The sequence below is a fragment of the Ambystoma mexicanum genome, chromosome 3q (genome assembly GCF_040938575.1).
Source record: "Ambystoma mexicanum isolate Mex_15411 chromosome 3q, UKY_AmexF1_1, whole genome shotgun sequence".
NCBI classification, from domain to species: domain Eukaryota; kingdom Metazoa; phylum Chordata; class Amphibia; order Caudata; family Ambystomatidae; genus Ambystoma; species Ambystoma mexicanum.
The window spans coordinates 401,929,823-401,949,343 of NC_090926.1; the positions used below are offsets into that span (position 1 = coordinate 401,929,823).

Sequence of the window (19,521 nt, forward strand, 5' to 3'; positions counted from 1 at the left end):
CCTTATCTGGACGACTGGCTCATAACGGGGGAAACCCCAGGAATCTGCAGGTCAAACATTCAGAGGACCATCGACCTCCTCCACGAATTAGGCTTCTCCATCAACGAGAAAAAGTCAAGTCTGGTGCCAAGCACCTCAAAACAGTTTCTAGGAGCTATCCTAGATACTCAGAAAGGATTGACCTTCCCTTCGGAAGAAAGAATTCGGAACATACTTCTGCAAATTCCGCATTATCAGTCAGGTCAACAGATAACAGTACGCAAAGCTATGCGGTTACTCGGCATGATGGCGTCATGCATTTACCTGGTCCCCCACGCGCGTCTGCGCATGCGTCCCATGCAGGAATGGTTGGCGAAACAGTGGTCTCAGGCAAGTGGTCAGTGGGACGATCTAGTGGTCGTTTCGCCAACACTCGTACAGAACCTACACTGGTGGACAAGAGAGAATCTCGCAAAGGGGAAACCCTTTTACGATCCCGAAGTACAGGCAGTGGTGACTACAGATGCATGCCTGACGGGGTGGGGAGCTCACCATCTCCACCACACAGCTCAGGGTCTCTGGTCTCACTCAGTAGCCAAGAACCACATCAATCTGCTAGAGCTTCTGGCAGTATTCCGAGCGCTGCAGGCGTTCGAGCCCCATCTACTAAACTTGTCGGTGCAGATCAGGACGGACAGCACGACAGCCATGTTCTATCTGAACAAGCAAGGAGGGACTCGTTCGCCAAATCTGTCCAAGCTTGCCCAGAAAATATGGATATGGGCACTCAGACGGAACATCTTCCTGTCATCGCAACATGTTCCAGGGGAGCTCAATTCCCTAGCGGATGCTCTAAGCAGAGACTCCCTCCCAGAAGAACACGAGTGGGTCCTTCACAAAGACGTAGTAGAAGATCTCTTCTCTCAGTGGGGTTTCCCCACTATAGACCTATTCGCCACAAGCGAAAACAAACAATGCCCAGGATTTGCATCCAGGTTCCCACAACCGGACTCCCAGGGGAATGCCCTGTGGATAAACTGGTCAGGGATGTTTGCGTACGCTTTCCCACCAACTCCCCTCATCAGGAAGGTGGTGTACAAGATGAACAAGGAATCGATGACGCTCATCCTAGTTGCTCCCATGTGGGCGAGACAACCATGGTTTCCACACCTACGCAGGATGGCGGTATGCGAGCCCATCAGACTCCCAGCCTGGTACAACCTTCTGTCCCAGCAACAAGGTCAAACAGTGCATCAGGAACCCAACTCTATGAACCTAGCAGCATGGCTCCTGAAGTCATAGAGTTTGGACATCTCAAATTACCACAGAGGTGTATGGACATTCTAAAAGAGTCTAGGAAACCAAATACAAGGCACTGTTACTTTGACAAGTGGAAAAGATTCGTTATCTGGTGCCAGAGTAAACAAATCAACCCGGTTGATTGCACTCCTTCCAACGTTGTAACGTACATGCTTCACCTGCTGGATGCAGGGTTGGTTTTTAACTCTCTGAAAGTACACCTGGCAGCCCTCTCAGCCTACACCACATCCCATAACAAGGTTTCGTGGTGGAAAGTACCAGTGGTTAAAGCCTTCATGGAAGGAGTAAAGAGACTTCACCCTCCTATCTCGAACCCACCGCCAGGATGGGATCTCAATGTGGTGCTATCTAAGCTCATGGGGCCCCCCTTCGAACCCATGCATAAAAGTAGTCTCAAACACCTGACTTATAAAACGGCCTTCTTAGTAGCCATTACCTCCATAAGAAGGGTCAGTGAAATTCAGGCTCTGTCAGTGCAAGATCCTTTCTTTACTATCCACAAGGACAAACTGGTTTTACGCACACACCCTAGATTCTCACCAAAATTCATATCCAAGTTCCATGTAAACCAGTCCATCGAGCTTCCGGCTTTCTTCCAAAACCCACAGAGCTCAGCTGAGGTGAAACTACACACCCTAGATGTGCGTAGGGCGGTCTTATACTATGTAAATAAAACCAGACCGCTAAGGAAAACAGATCAACTGTTTGTCTCCGTAGCTACAGGCAGAGAGGGGGATCGCGTCTCTAAGGGCGCTATCTCAAAGTGGATTATCAACTGTATACAGCTGTGTTACTCTCTTTCTGAAAAAACTCTGCCTTTTACGCCAAGGGCCCACTCTACCAGAGGCATTGGGGCCACTCTGGCTTTCATTGCAAATGTTCCCCTTGACACCATTTGCAAAGCAGCTACTTGGAGCTCTATTCACACTTTTACTCAGCATTACTGCATTGACACTCATTCCAAGGCAGATACACAAGTGGGACAAGCGGTTCTAAGACACCTGTTTGCTCATGACCCTTCTCACATCCCACCTCCTTCTTCTGGTACTGCTCGCTAATCTATGCACAGCATGTGATCTAAGCAGATTCCACAAGCCTCAGAAGGGATACATTACTCACCGTAATCGTATTTCTGATGCTTGTATCTGCTTAGATTCACATGCGACCCACCCTTCCTCCCCTCCGAGAGAAGGCGCATGGTTGCTTGTAGTCTTACCTTTCTGTCTATCTGCTTGGACTATCTGTACTCACGCTACTCCTCATGCTACCTCATGTCAGGAAAAACACAATCTGGGGATCCTAGACGCGTGAGGGATCATGGGTACAGGGGACGTCACACTAGGGATAGTATTACTGGCACGCCCTGTGTCGACGCCCATTTTTCGACTTCGAAAAACAAACTGTAATACTCCGCAGCTTCCACTAGATGTCGGCCTATGCACAGCATGTGAATCTAAGCAGATACAAGCATCAGAAATACGATTACGGTGAGTAATGTATCCCATATGCAATCATGTTGGGCCCTATGCCCATAGTTTCTAATACTAGCCACATATACTTCCAGGACACCATGTCAAATGCCTTCTGGGCATCCAGTGTAACCGCGACTGCACTCGCACCCTGGTCAATGCGTGACATGACATTAAGCAGCCTTCTAATGTTATGGGACGTGGATCTCCCAGGCACAAAGCCTGACTGGTCATCGTGAACCATATATGACATGACTGGGAGGAAGCGATTGGCAATGACGATCCGCACTCATTGCTGGGTTTACCGGGCTTGAATAGGACCGTAATGACAGCCTCACGTAGTATTGGGGGAAGGGATCCAAGCCGAAGTGACTCGTTCCATACTTCAAGTAATTTAGAGGCCAAAATAGCTACATGCTCCTGTTAGAACTCTGCCGTTAGCCCGTCAGGGCCCGGTGCCTTTCCTTTAGGGAAACTGGATATGGCCTCCACTATTTCATCTAATACGATAGGGGAGTCTAGTTGGTCTCTTGTTGCGGGGGAGACACAGGTAGTAGGTATCTGCTCGAGGAGGTCCCGCATATGAGAATCACTGTGTTCTGGCGGTTGAGAATATAGTTCCGAGTAGAAACATGTAAAGACCTCCAGGATCTGCTGGTCGGACCACTGTACTACCCCCTGAGAGTCCTTGACACAAGTTATCTGGGTTTGGCCCCATTCACCCCTTGCTAAAGCGGTGAGTGTTTTGCCTGGCCTGTCGCCCTCGCCATATTTCCGCGCAGCTTGTGGGCAGCTGAAGTACTGGACCTCCCTAGTGGCTTTTTCATTGAAAAATTGGAGCTCTTTGCTAATTTGGGAGAGACGTTGGGTGAGCTCGCTCTAGCTCTCGTAGTTTGGCTTCGGAGCGGGTAAGGGCTGCTATTATAGCCTTGAGGACTCCCGCCTCCCTACGCATGGACATTCCCCTGATAAAGGCCTTGAAAGTGTCCCATCGGACTCGCAGGGTAGAAGACTGGGGCGTATTATGGTCAAAATAGGACTGGATATCAGCAAGGATGTCTGCCTTAAACACAATGTCCTGCAGAGCGGAGGACTTGAATCGCCATGTGTTGATGGTAGGGACCGGTATTCCCAATTCCAGGGATATCAAGATCGGTGAATGATCCAACAAGGTACGCGCAAGTATCTGTGTTTCGGCCACTCTGCCCAGCGCTGCACCTGACAGAAAAAACATGTTGATTCTAGAGGAGCTATCATGTACTGAAGAGTAGTGAGGATATTCACGTGCATGTGGACGCAGTGCCCTCCATACATCATGAATATCAAGTGTTGTGCTATGTACCAGGAGTCTGCGCGCCGCACCAGACAAGGGTCTGGAGGCTGTGCCAGTCCTGTCCAATGCGGTGTCCAATATGAAGTTCATACCCCCCCAAATGATCTGCACCCCCACATACCCCAGCAGTATGGATACTACCAGATCGACAAAGTCGCGGGAGTCTACATTAGGACCATAGGTAGTCACCAATAAATAGTCTCTGTTAGCTATAGCGCAATGTAATACAATGTATCTCCCCTCCGGATCTATATAGTTCTTGTGGAGAACGAACTTAAATGATTTGTGAATCATTGTCAGCACCCCTCTGGCTCGTGTGGAGTATGAGGTGAAATATCTGTGGGGTCCCCATGATGGCGCCATACACTTGATCAGAGGGCCCGTGGACTGTCTCTCCTGCAGGAGCAATATTTTGCAACCATATCTGTTAGCGTAGGTCATGATCTTATGAGCCTTGGTATAGTTGCTCAAGCCCCGTACGTTCCAAGACATTACTGTTGTAGGCATTTTAAGAATCTAGGTAACATCCCACCACTGTTGCCGTAGAGTACATTCAGGGCGGGAACCGCCCCTACTGAGGCCCCCCGATGTCCTGTGGTCTGCCAACCTGCCTCTGCCCTTTTTTAATAACATTACCCAAACCAACCCAACCCCCCTCCCGCACCACCCCGCCAGGCGGGCAGTGTAACCCCCCATCCCCCTTTCATCAAAACCAAAAAATCCCACGAAACAGGGGACATCAGGCGGTCCCCAACATAGGTCCGCTTTTCTGATGGCCCAACCGGGGCCAATACCCAACATCAAATTAACAAGACTGAACCTTGCAACCGCAATGTGGTGCGCCGTTGCCGTGTGGTGGACACTTAAACAAATATAAGGGGCATGAAGTTATCAGCGGTACATTAAACAGACATACGCACAGTGATTGCAACTGACCCACATAACCTAGGCTGGAGCAATAAAAAAGGGCTGATCAGGGGGCGGACCGCCCACCTATTGGCAGTCAATACTCAGGCCTGTAGGGTACAAGCGATTCAGCCCCCAGCGGAAGAGTTAGTTAGTAATGGCAGGTAGGTAAGGCATGGCGGAGGGCCGCCTATGGCCACTGGCGGCGAGCTTGTAAAGTGCGATCCTCTCAGGTGATAAATGCGTAGGTATAGGTAAGCCAATAAAGTTACATTGCTATCAGCACATGAAAGAACAAACAATAATGAGAAAATTATTAAGACACAAGATAGTTAGGGGCTAGTCATCAACCATAGGATCTCCTTTGGGATTCGGCAGTGGTATCTGGGTCTCAATAAATTGAACAGCTTCCTCCGGGACGGTGAAAAAGTAAAATTTTTCTCGAAAAGTAATCTTAAGTCGGGCCGGGAAGAGAATTGCATAGGGGACATTGCGCTCACGTAGCAGTTTCTTGACTCCCAGGAATTGACGTCTCTCCTGTTGCATCCCGACGGAGAAGTCAGGGAATATCCAGATGGTATGTGAGTCAAGGCGCAGGCCGCCCATCTCATGTGACAAGCGAAGGATGAGGTCCCTGTCTCTGTAGTTGAGAATTCTAGCGATGATGGGCCTGGGGAAGTCACCTGGTCTGGGGCGCGGTGACAAGCCCCGAAGAGCTCGCTCGACCGTGAAGTAAGGGGATAGTGCAGGGTTGCCTAGCAAGTCCTTAAGTAGTTTCTCGACTGCTTATTCCATGCGCCCCTTCAAGGCATTTTCAGGGTCCCCTACAATGTGTAGGTTATTTCTGCGCGAGCGAGACTCAAGGTCATCACACTTCGCTTTAACCGTTTTCATATCACGAGTCAGGGCGGCCACCGAATCCTGTAATGTGTGCAGTTGATCTTCATTCGCCCCAATTCTGTTTTCGGCCTCGGTAATCCTGGTTCCCGCCTGATCAACTCGAGATTTAAGGGAAGCGACATTGGCATTGATATCGTCCAGTTTTTTGTGGAACGAGGAAAAATTCTTGGCCATTGACTCCATCATAGTCGTGAGGTCGGGGGCCGATGCACCAGAGGGAGGCTCGAGTTCGGGGTCCTCCTGGACGGAGGTCGCAGCACCCTGTTCCACACATGAGGTAGCCCTCGCAAACTTGTCCATGGCGCCCACCTTGTTGGTCCCTCTAGACCTGTTAGACATTGCAAGTGTAAGGAGGAGTGAGCCAGTAGGTCAAGCCCAAACCAAGTGAGGAACAGGGGTGAAGCACCAAGTCTCACTGACCAGTAGTCGCAGGCCGCTGAGATGTAGTAGAAGTGAGGCTACAACATTGGGTCGATGGAGTCAGGCATACACTCAGTTCTCCAACATCAGGGACAGCAGGGTGCTAGAGGGCCCACTGTAGAATTGCCAGAGCGTAATTAGGGGCACTGGAGGATGTAGGATGGCTGGTGGGCCAGCAATAAGGAGTTGAAGAGATAGTGCTGGAGCGAGCACCAGGGTTAATGCCCTGAACGCAGACGTAGCCACCTGCCCCGCACCCAGAGTCAGGCCCGCACTGTTGCCGGGGCCAAGTGTAAGATGGCTATGTGCAGAGGGAGTGGAGTATGCCCTCCGGGGGATATGGGTGGCCGCTAAGCTGAAATGCGGCTGTGAGCAGTCTTTACGGAGATTGGGTGGCCCCAGCGAGGGGGGCCACAGCATCACGGACCGCAGTCCAGTCCAGGCAATAGGAGGGCGCCCATGCGCTGGTGGCAGCGCCGCTAAAAACAAATTATTCTGCTTTTTCTCCCCCTCCCCCTCTCTACTGGAGAAGAGTTTGGTGTGTGTCCCCCTCCCCAGACCCCCTCACCTGCTCCGCGGGCGCAGCCCACGGCCCGCGGTGTGTGCCATCAGGTTTCTTGTCAGCTGGTGTCCACCCGCGGGCCAGCAGGCAGGCGCAGCCGCGGAGCACGCCAGCCCCTCCAGGGGCCGCCGGGTGCCGCGCAGCTGACACGGCCAAGTCCGGGCAGAGAGGAGGAGCGGCCACAGGTCTCGACGGGCTCCCCCCAGGACCCCAGCGAGGCGCGGCCCGCCGACCGGATCAATGCTGGACCCAGGGGGAGAAGGAGGGAACTCAGCCACGGCAGTACGCCCGCAGGGGGAAGGCGACCGGGAAGGAGACGCGCGCATCAGGCAGGCCCACGTCAAGGGGCGCGGTCTCCCGCAGATGAAGTCTCCAGTCAGGTCTCTGCCGGTGGCTCGGCCAGCCCGCACCTCGAGTCCCCAGTCCACAACGTCGCACAGCGGGTCTCACAGAAGCCGTTTCTCGCTGAAACTCGGTCCGCACATGCAGCAAAGTGTGGGGAATGTTCTGAGCAAGTATCAGGCACTAGGAAAGGCTCAGACCGCATATGCAGCAAGATTCAAGTCCACCATCCACGGAGCTGAGTAGCTAGGCAGCCATTTTCGGGCTGCTCAACAGCGCCCCCCTGTGAGCCATGTGTTTGACAGATTTTGTAGTAAAAACAAAACATTGAACTTCCCAACAGTCATTCGGCAACAGGCCTGTCCCATCCCCCTCCCCCCTCCCTCACCATCCCCCCAACTGGACAGTGTAGTCCCCTGTGTATTCTGCAACTTTTTGCATCCGTGGGGAGCTCTGTTTTGCCTTTTCTTCTCTTTGCGTATCGAGTCGCCCCTACGAGCTCATGCACTGTGTCTTTGGTTGGTTGGTGTCATGTGACGGACTTGCCAGTGTCTCTTCTGTCACCCCATCGTCAGGTGTTGGATCGGGATGTCTGATCTCTCTTGCTTGGGGGGGAGCGGGATGTGCTGTTCTATGTAAGTCATTGCTTCTTCTGCTGTTTCAAAGAAGTGCGACCTTCCTGAGTGTTGGAGGCAAAGGGTACAGATCTCTCTTGCAGTGCTTTTATTACATGGTCGAATGTCCGGCGGGCGGTCTGCACTCCGGTTGAGAAGTCTGGGTAAATGTGGATCCTCGCAGAGTTGTACGTCAGTGTGCCTTTCTCGCAGGTCAGCCGGAGGATAACGCCTCCATTACGGTAGTTGAGTAAAGGTGCAATAACCGTGCGTGGCGGTGCTCCGGGTTTAGGCTGTGGGGCCAGAGATCTATGGGCCCTCTCGACCAGGAACTGCTGAGAAAACTGGGCATCAGGTAGAATAGCGCGGGTCACGTCTTCCAGATATGTTTCCATGGGCACAACCCAACCACCCTTTTATTGTTCCGCCGGGAACGTGATTCTAAGTCCTCGCACTTAGATTGGACTTGTTTCAAGGATTTCTTTATCTCCTCAATGCTTCTGGCTTGATTTGTGGGGGAGTCCTCTAGTGCCCCTATTCTGGTTTCAGCTTCTGAGACTCTCGGGTTTACAGACTGTAGATCTGATCTAATGGAGGATATGTTGTTGACTATATCGTCCAGTCTACAGTTGACCGATGCAAAACCTGCTTGTAATGCCGCCATATAGGGTTCTGCCATTAGCGGGGCGTTGGGTTCATTTGACGACGGGGATCTCGTGTTCTCGCCTTCCGTGTTTGGGTTGGTAAATGCATCCATTGGGCCTTTCCGGAGACCCTTATTACTCCTGGGCATGACCTGCGATGTAGAGAGATGCTAGTGTTGTTTATGCCCAGAAGCAGTGGTTGCCCCACTCTATGTGGCTGAGTGTTGAGGTTCACCTTATACATGGTGTGGTTCTGGTCGATATTTCTAGACGAGGTGTAGGCGTACCCAGTGTATCTTGTGAATATCGGTGAGCGCCTTAATCCTCTTTCGCTTGAGGGGCACTAGCTACGGGTATTATGCTTTAGTATTTCCGATCCTCCAGGGCATCACTGGCGCTGGCCATGCACTGCTCTGAGCTACTGTGCCTCCTGTGGAGCTTACTGTCCTTTCTTCGTGACTGCTGCAGCCTCTGATTGTGAAATGTTTTGAGATATTGTTTGTGGCACAATTACTCCTGGTTCTCTGTGTTTGTTATTAACTCTCACTCAGCTTTTGAATTATGGTTCTGTACATGGGTCCTGCGCACCATGCACTGGACTCTGTGTCTGTAATTCCCAGCCCTGGAGAGCTCAGCGTAGACTGCCCTGCACTACAGTGCGTCCGTTTCGTTATTTTTGGGGCTGGCTGCGGGGATGATATCAGGATGGAACGTACCTCCTTCCACAGCGTTACTCCAGCGCCAGGTCTTGGCGGTCTTCCTCGCTACTCCCCCGGCCTGCTCGCTCGCTCGTCAGCGCACACTGCGGCACAGGTGGGGGAGCAGGGGTCCGCCGCTGGGTCCGGTCACTTCCAGTCCCCCCGACTCAGGCACCAGACGGATTACGTTTCTTCCGTGCTCCCTATCGGCACCGGAGCAGTCTTTTGTCATTAGCGCCGGGCAGTTCTGTCTTCCGGATAGTGCTTGCCTCCTCCTCCACGCAGACGGCCGTGTTCAGCTCGCGCTGAGCGGGGATTTCCTCTGTCAACATCACAGCGCTGCAGGGGGAGGGTCGGGCCTAGTGATTTACCCGCTTCCTCTCCACGAACTAGCGTGGCGGCCGATTTGTGCGGGATAACGGTGTCTCAGGGGAACAGCAGTGGGTCGCTCAGGATCCGCCGATCTTCCAATACAGTATTCCATACAGCTTCCCCAATTTAGTCACACCAACTCGCAGGATTTCTCGTTACCGGATATCTGAAGTGGCGCAGCTCAGATACTAGGCGGCCATCTTAGATGGCGTGCAACAGCGCCCCCAACTAACACCCCATTCTTGCTAAAGATATTGGACAAGGCAGCCACCATACAACTACAGGCGCATCTCGAATCTGCGCCCATTTTTCACCCCAAACAATTAGGATTTCGGAATAATCACGGGACTGAAAGCGCTCTGCTTGATTTGCAAACGCAAATGCTAGGTACAATGGGTGAGGGAAAAACACGCCTACTCATTCTATTGGATCTCTCAGGAGCGTTTGACCACCTAGATCACGCTAGACTTCTTAATACAGTGACTGATATAGGCAAATGCTCCAGCTATACCATAGATTGGATACGCTCTTTCCTAAGCGAAAGAACTTCAAGGATATGCTGGGGCACAGCCTAATCAGACCCCATCGCCATCAAATATGGAGTGCCACAAGGGGCTTGCATTTCGCCGATTCTTTTTAACATTTATATAAAACATCTATGCGAAAAACTGTAAAACATGGGCCTCCATTTTACAAACTATGCAGATGACTTTCAGCTTATTATGGAGCTCAGTGGTGATCATGAGAAATACTCTAAAACCCTAAATCACATCTACGTAGTCATCCAGGAATGGATGATCGAAAATTGGATGTGTCTGAACAGTTCAAAGACAGAGCTGATGATCTTTGGGACTAGCTAAGCTAGAAACAAGCTAGACCAAGCCTATGCAAACTTCACAATAGACTCCTGCCCCATCAAGGTAGTAGAGAAAATGAAAACGCTGGGTACAGTATTAGAGGCATCCCTCAATGCGGACGCCCATGTTAACAATGCAATAAGGAACGGTCATTACCATCTCAAGGTACTGAGGCAAATAAACCCACATAAACCCACTAGTGTCACGTAAAAACTGTGAAACCTTGGTTAGGGCAATTATTATGCCCCGGTTGGACTATTGTAACACCCTACTGTGTGGAGCCAGTAAGAGCAATATTCAAAAGTTACAAATTCTACAAAATTATGCTATCAGAATAATCTTCAACGTTAAAAGGAGAGAACACATCTCGCAATACAGAAAGAAACTTCACTGGTTGCCGCTAGACAAACGGATCCAGTTTAAGACTCTGGCCCTGGCGCATAAATGCTTCCATGGAGAAGCACCCGACTACCTAAAACAAAACCTGATAAAGTACTCCCCATGTAGAACACTATGCTCAAGCGATGCACACCTTCTTGCCGTAACTAAAATTAAACGAACTACAGGAAAAAGGCAGATCTTTAAAGCAGCAAGCAGCTGGAACAAACTAACCTTATCGATGAGATTGGAGGAAAGCTACAGCACTTTCCGCAAAAATCTTAAAACAGTTTTGTTTGAGTAGCTCTACTCTTACATTTTGAACAGAATTTTTTTTCTGTTGTCTGTTGAGCGCCGTGATGCCTGCAGGCTACGGCGCGGTAAAAATAAAAAAATAAAATGTAATGTAGCGATGCATTGCTTTTCTCAATATTCACAGAAGCCATTACCTTACAAGTCCAAACATGTCCAGCACATACTTTTTTTCTGTCACTTTTCCAATTTGTTCCCAAACTATGGACATTTTAGGTACATAGTTGTTGCCTGATCTGCGCAAACGACCCCTTCCTGAACTTGGAATTTTGTCTACTTTTCAGAAATGCATGCCTTTCTATGTCCCCATTGAGCTTTCCTACCCTCCTCTTTCATTCCGTCTATTCATGTCCTATTAAAATAAAAGGGGAAAATCGCCTACCTCTCACAAAACTGATGGTAACCTTATAAAAAATGTTTTTTTGTTTCCACTCAACCTGTTCTTGAAAGCTTTAAAAATGGCGAATTCAGAACTGCAAACCATGTATTCCTAGCTCTTACAAGAAAAAAAACACAGGCTTCTTTGTACATCATTTCATTGGCATGCTCTGAAAAAATACAACATTTGGTAACTTTTTTGTTATTTTCCTCACACACCCCTACAGCAAACTAGGAATCCTTGGTGGCGTTATGATCACCTACATATGGGAAGAAAAGGGTGCACATTTGGGTAGGATATCACTTGTAAAAAAAAAAAAAAAGTTACATGGGATTGAAGGCCGACATACTGAAATGTCCAAAAAAGGGCTCAGCACTGGGAGGGAAAACACTTGGCAGTTAAGGGGTTAAAGCTTGCATCGCTTAAAGGTTTAACTGCTGGTGTCTTCCGCCACTGCTTAGATCTTGCTGCGCTCAGACGTTTAGCCACTGTTGATTCCTGCCACCGTTAAATCCTACTAAGCTCAGTGACCTAGATACTGTTTATTCCTATTACATAGGAGGGCTGCCACTGTTTAGAACTGCCACCCTCAGAAGTTACTCATTGTGATTACTCTAAATCTTTCTGCACGCTGCGTCTTTGCTACTGCCGATTCCTTTTGCTGTCTTAAATCCTGCTGCGCTCAAAGGTTTTACCACTGCGTGAATCCCAGCCACTGTTCAAATCTCGCCTCGCTCAGAAGTCTGCTTCCCTCTGAAACTACCCACAGTGATTGACTTGGCCCAACCTCGCAGAGCTCCGAATCCTGGACATTGCATTTACCCCTGCTTCAAATCCTGACGCATTGCAAAGTCCGGCACTAAGTAAATTCCACGTATCCATAATCGTGACCACACTTCAAATCTCTCTGCAGCCCAAAGTCAGACACTGCGATTGGCGTCTCTTTAAACCGTGCCACGCTCTGAAGCTGGACAGTGCAACACTCACCCCAAATCCTTGCTGCATGGGAAAGCTAGTCCTGCGCTGAATCCAGATAACATCTAAGGCTATCTAACAGTCGGCAGCCTGCCACACGCCCGTCTCACTCAGCAAAGCAAAGAGGTAACCGCCTGCATCGACACACAGTTAAGTCTTTCTTGCTATAGAGGTAAGGCTGCATTCTGAGTCTAGATAATACTGCATTCCTGCCACCGCTCACTCTCGATGCACAACAGCCACGATATTGGACCTGGATTCACCTGTCTTTATTGCACCCAGTTACAACGCATTGTACCTTTCCCCCAGCGCAACTCTGACATAAGGCCTCCTACACCTTACAACCCTAGGACTTGACCGCCACAGAAAGGTTTGTACCACTGTGAACCTGCTACTAGTACGAAACCGAACCACCACAGAGAGATCTTTGCCACTGTGAAGCAGTACTGGGTGACGACAGGGAGGCTTTTGCCACTGTGAACCCGATACGAGCACAAAACCCATCCACCACAGAGAAGCCTTTGCCACTGCGAGGCAGAGAACTACACAAGACCCCACAAAGTCAGAGAAAAAACCACTGGGAGAACAAAACCAACCCAAGTCACTCATCAACACAAGAGGGATCAAGACCTGTAACAAAGAGACTCTGAGATGGAAATACAACCACCACATAATTGTTTATATTAATACCCCTGCGTCCCAAGGAGCCCAAACCCCAGAAGGCTACAAGACTGAGACACAACCACCTCAGAAAGAACCACGCCACTGCGGCAGTGATACCATACAGGATCCAATAAGGAAAGACCAAACTGACGGGAGAAAACCCAATCCAAGCCACTCTCTAACACAAGGAAAAACACACCCAGCGGGAGAACAAACATTATCCAAGTCATTCATCAACACAGAAGACTCAAGGATCATAGCTAAAGAAACCACACAAAGGAAACACTACCTCCAGAGGTTTGAGGTGCATAGCTACTCCCTAGGTATCTCTGACTAAAAAGTCATAGTGAGGTGTGTGATGGTGAGTTGGGCGATGATCGTGCCTGGTGATCAGTGTTTCTAGAGGATGAATCTGCTGAGTTTGCTCAAGCCAGCTTTTAATTCCTATTGATAATGTGACTGTAATGTGAAACCTCCAGGTTGGCTGTCTGTCTATGGCTTTAGGGGGAGGATGTGGTCCTACCCTCATGAGGCCCAGCAGACGCAACACACGATGGAGCGGAAGAGGAGGTTGGAGGGGGGATCAGGGCCAGGCCGATATTCCTAACTGCGACCCTATCACAGGACCGTGCTTGCTTCGCCGTATGACCCGATCCCCAGGAATCCCCCACTCCTCATATCGTGCCACGGGGCACCCTCAGTGCGAAGCGATGGAGACCCCTCCCATTCATGGGACGAGGTTCTGTCAGGCAGCAGACTGAGAGAGTCTCAAGATCACCATACCATGTATGGACTCATCAGTATTGCCACTTGGTGCTGGTCTTGGGGGCTGTGTTGTTCCCTGCCAGACCCCTGTGGAGAGGGTCAGAAGGCTCAGAGGGCTGCAATCATATTCCAGGCTTCCTCCTTTTCCCCTTTATCAGCTGGCAACCCTCATTTATTGCACTTCCTGAAGCCAGCCGTCCTCCCTATCTTTATATATCTGGGGAAAATACCTCATATTGTTGAGAATTTTCCATTAACTCCTGGTAGGTATAGGGCACAACATTGAGATGCTGAGGCCGTAAACAATATACACATTTTGTTGCTATGAACCTGCTACTGTGTTATGCATCTTCTTCAACCTTTCTTTTCTTGTCATTCAGGTCTATGGCCAGGGCTCCGGAGCAGATTGCAGACACCATGTGCAAAAACTGAACATGCTGCAGGGTGAGATGCTGCTTTCTGCAGAGACGATGGCTGGGTAAGAGTCAGTGCATTTTATTACAGGCCTGTTGATCTTACTACAATTGCTACCAAGCTTCCTGTCTTTCAGCGAACTCCAGACAAATGTCTGATGCCCAGGAGAGGCGAGTATGATTTGGTGGTTGGTTACATGGCCCATAGTGTGACAGCTGAGCCATGTTTTAGTTTAAAAAAACCTGACGAGTAGTCAAGTAGACATATATGTTGAATTGTTATGAATGACTGGTGATTTACGTAGTGCTGTGCAGTTCCCAAGCTTGCAGAGCCTTTTTAGATGGCTGTGGAGGTATGCAAAAATGGCTTTGTACTGTTAACTGGAGGAATCCGGTGCTTGTTTTTTAAGCACTTTCCACTCCATGCAGAGAATCCGTGTGTGAATCCCAGGTCTGATGGCTTTTGCCTGGACTCGGTCGGTGCCTGTAGTATCTTTATCTAGAGAGAGGGACCAGACAGACACCAGCCTAGCAGTAATGCCTAGTGGCTATTGTGCCAGGCAATGAGTCATGAAGTGGGGCCATCTTTTTATATATACCTCCTATATTAATGTGTCTATATAATCAGAGCTCCCCATTAGCTCATGCAGTTCTGGCACATAGTTGAGTAGAGCCACACAATAGGACAGTCAAGCTCATGTTGGAAAGCATTTTAAGGATGCAGTGTTAATGAAACCAAATTTGCAATTTGCCGTCTACAAATGGCACAAGCTGGAATTAGCAGTTTTGAGTGTGCAATCATTATGCACTTTTCAGTGAAGAATAGTACTTTTAAAGGATTGAAGTGGATGAAAAATCTGCCTGGGAATTATCAACCTATTGCCTAGTTAGACTCTTGTAGTAAAATCTTTAGTTGTTAAATTCTTGATGCCCTTCAGGAATAGTGCCTAATTCCTTTGGGTCAGTCTGGCTTCTTTAAAAACCCTTCCAATTTGGACATCTGTCTCACATTTAACTACATGGTGAAGAAATACTGTAAAAATCAAAATAAATTGTATAGTATATTTGATTTCTCATCTGCCTTCTAATGCGTAGACAGATGTTTCCTTTGTAATGCTCCATAGAATTATTGCAGTGCATATTAATAGCTGGATTAAGGTCCTGATGGGATAATCCGGCCAACTAAAGAGTTAATTAGTGCTTATAATGGTATCAAATATGGCTGTATTTTGGCGAGAATGCTTTTCTCCATTTACCCAGCTGATCTTGCCGAGGCTTTAAAAGTAAGATAAGCTAATTAGCCAATTATTTTATTTTTTATTTTTTTCTAACATTTTATTGGTTTCAAATGTGTAATAAATTGAGAACAGCACAGAAAAGAACATAAAGCAAAATATAAGGTAGATAAGCAAATCAAGAGACCATCCTGTACCCCCACCCCCTTGTTGCGGACCAGCGCATCAGAGCTCACCTCATCTCCCATTTGCCCCATATTTTCCAAAACTCGTTTGCGCATCCTCTCGCCTTATATACTCCAAGGACATATGCACATCCATGTCTGGAACCCATTTATTATACCTGGCGCTTTCAGATTTCCCCCATAACATAGCTACACTGTGTTTTATGAGGATAATCGCTGTGGACAAAATAATATTTTCAAAACGACCAAAGGAAGTATCGGCCCATGTGTCCAACAACAGTAGTTTAGGTTCACAACGTATAGCTTACCACCAAGGTTGTTAATAGTTTGTCAAGGGATTTAGACCAGAAGCGACCAATCTTTAGGCATTCCCACATGATATGGAAAAACGATCTGACCGAGATATCGCGCTGCAGTCATCGTGCTGTTCCCTTTGCCCTGGGGCAAGGGGCTGGGGTGGAAGAGGGCAAAAATAATTAAAATAAGGCGGCAAAAGTTGGCGCTAATATTTGGTAAATATGGGAAACAAACACGCTGGCGATTTATAAGCTTGAGACACGAGGTACGAAGATCGAAGTCATTTCGGGCCGAGACGACGTAAGTAGCAGTAGTGGTAAGCCAGTAAATACATATTATTTAGCTTTGCTCTGCCTGCGTATTTATTAAGTCACTAAGTTGTGATGGTGAAATTACCCACAAATCGCATAAAGTACATAAAAATGTCGGACATAAACATAGTGTTGAGTAATGGTGCTTGTAGAGTAGGCTCGACAGTGGCATCTATACATGTGCCGGTAAAACACATGGGAGAGTTCAATGTAGATTGTCTTAAAGCAGTGAACTCTTCTGCCCCTTTGCCCCTGATATGCAGTCACAGGAACCGAGACAACCTCGCCGCTCCCGTAGAACGTGTGTACCAAAAATGATTGCAAAACTAACCACTGCTATACAATCTTAAGAAAATGACAACATACTGTCCAAATATTTGCGAATTAAATTCTATTGATGAAGAATGTGCTGTTCAAGAGATTGTTGTAGATTTAAATAGATAATTGGCTGTTTGGGCACGAAGGTAATTGACAGCGTTATTAGTCCACTTCACACTAACTCTTAGGAAGTGTGTATGGCTGATCAGACGTGCGTGATGGTACATTCAAATCACTTAAACCAATTACGTGAGGATGGGCGTGAGAGTAATACAAAAGATATAAATGTGAAGAAAAATGACACTAATACCGCAAAAAATAATACTGCAGAGAGCTCTGTGTATGAGATAGAGAACACTATGGTAGAGAATATTGAGAATACTGAAAATATCGAGAACAGAGATGACACTATGGCATGTGAAGTAGTGTGTCATGATGATACGCATGCTGTAGAGAATATTGAGAATGTTGTTCATGTCGATGAGGCAAACGTGCCTATTGAGGACTCCCTAGTTGACTATGAAATCGAGAATGCAAATTCTACATCCACACCTCATTATATATGTTCTGGCACTGAAAGTTTGTTTGAGGTCGGGCTGGGTGAGCTATGTGGGAGCTCACAGCATACGATGGCAATAACACATACCAACAATACTAACAATGAGAGTACTATGTATAGAGCTTGTAGTGAACAACGCCAAAAAACTAAAGTTACTTGTGAGGCTAATGATAGTAACATGAGTAATGAGAGCATGTCATTGACTGATATGTTTAGAACTTTCGAAAATCTGCTGTCCACATTAGTAGAGAAATGTGAAAGGCTAGAAAATAAATTAGATGCACAATCGCTTCTTTTAGACAAAAGCATAAATCGAGGCAGAAAAATTGGAATGGAACGAAGTACTACTACTGAGACTATAATTAGACAAGACTTGGAGAGGACATTATAGAAGTGGAAAAAACAACTAATAAAATAGATGTTTGTCCGGGAAGTGCAGATGTGCCTGAAATGGAACTAAAGAATTAAGCAAACGTAAAAAGAAGGTCACATCTAGAGTGCGCAAGAAGAAATGTATTGTTAGTGAGGATAGTGCAAATCTTAATTTTATGACCTCTGATAATCGAAACGCAGAAGTAATATAGTCAGCTACATTAGAGAATAATGGCTGTGAGGTGGAACTGGTTCTAGGTAGTAACCCACTGACCACCGTACTCCCTGTGAGAATCCACACAAAGGGGTGTGATATATGAATCTACCTGGTTCAATCTGACGTTGAGAATGTGGATACATGCTATACTGACAGGGAAGTAATCCAAGAGGTAACCCACAAGATAACAAAACACAATAAACAAAATAAAGTGTGAGTGGACACTGTGGATCGTGCTTTGGGCGATGTACAGTGTCTTTTTAATGGTGAAGATGACAGGCCCACAGCAAGCAATCCTAATCAGAGCAGAACAGAACACAATAAGTGAGGGGGGAACGTAACAAAGAATATGGTCCCTAAAATAAGTATTGATCAACAATCACAGACACATGATAGTTGGTGTGGTCAGGTAAAGACACAAGAAAGGATTGTGGTAGATAATGTAGAAGCTGATGTTAGAGATGAATTTAATGCTTTACAAATACAATCTGTATCAGCATCTGAATACCTAGCACCCGTAAATAGGGCAGCCATCTTGTGTATTCTTAACTCAATAGTAGTCCTTAGGGCAGTCCACGCCAATGACATTAAGATTGTAGACCAAGTGGAAGACAGAGCCACGTCAGTGTCCAAAATTTGGTTTTCATTAGAATCCACATTTTATTTTTTATTTTTTACTTTTATTTTTGTTGGCAGAGGCAAATAACATACACACACATAAGGGTAGCCAAGCATGACAACATGAATAAGCAACAGAGTACAGTGGTACATATGAACGGTGAGAGATAGCCGAGAAGAGAATACAGCAGCGCAGAGCCTCCGGTGCTCTGGCACATAACAGACACGATTACGGTGAGTTGTCTGCCGAGGAGGGGGTATCTAGGCCGTTAAGATAGCTGTTAAAGGCAGTCCAGATGTTTTTAGGCCGGGAACGGGCCGGGAGGGTGCTGAGGTAATCCTCCTCACAGTTCCGAGACCATGTCAATAGATTCAGCCATTTCTGGAAGGTAGGAGGGGTAGAGCACTTCCAGTTCTGCAGAACACACTTTTTAGCAATTATACAGCCCACATTTAGGAATTTAGCTGCCCCTCTGGCTTCCTCAGCCCCCCCCATGCCCTAAACAGTACTCCCAGGGGGTCAGGTTCAATAACAGTATCACAGATATCTGACAGAGTTTCAGGATCTCATCCCAGAATGCAGCTAACCTCGGGCAGTCCCAGAACATATGCAAATGGCCCGCATCCACTGCACCCCAGCGAGGACAGAGCCATGGGTCAGAGCGGACAAACCTGGAGATCCTACGACGGGTGTAGTATAGCCTGTTTAACAATTTATACTGGGTGGTACGATATCGAAAGTTCAGGGAGACTCTATTAGTGTGAGAGCACATCTTCCCCCACAGTTGGTCCGTGAGTTCTACCTCCAGTTCGGATGCCCAGTCGTCTCGAGCCCTAGAGGGCTGTAATGGGGCAGCAGTGAGGAGGAGTTTGTATAATGAAGACACCACCACGCGGGCCCCACCAGAGATGGCGATGTTGGAAATCCCAGGGGAGTAAGGGGGTTCGTTGGGGAAACTCAGGCCAAGCGCCACGAAAGGCAGCGCGAAGTCTGTAGTATTGTAGCAGTTCCATTGGTGATCCCGAATGGCCCGGTTTCCAAGTCTGCGTTGTTATGAATAGCCCGTCTGGGTAGAAGTCAGTTAGGGCCCGGTATCCCAGGGTCTGC

The 19,521-nt window shown here is 47.9% G+C and overlaps 1 protein-coding gene across 2 annotated transcripts in view; it reads left to right on the forward strand.

The window, feature by feature from the left end:
* Nucleotides 1-19,521, forward strand: part of MRNIP (MRN complex interacting protein) — a 1,002,312-nt gene that overhangs the window by 178,569 nt on the left and 804,222 nt on the right. For both annotated transcript variants that reach the window (XM_069654095.1, XM_069654097.1), the window contains exon 3: nucleotides 14,269-14,366. In XM_069654095.1, the coding sequence (XP_069510196.1) occupies nucleotides 14,269-14,366 (98 nt within the window). The remainder of the gene's footprint in view (nucleotides 1-14,268; nucleotides 14,367-19,521) is intronic.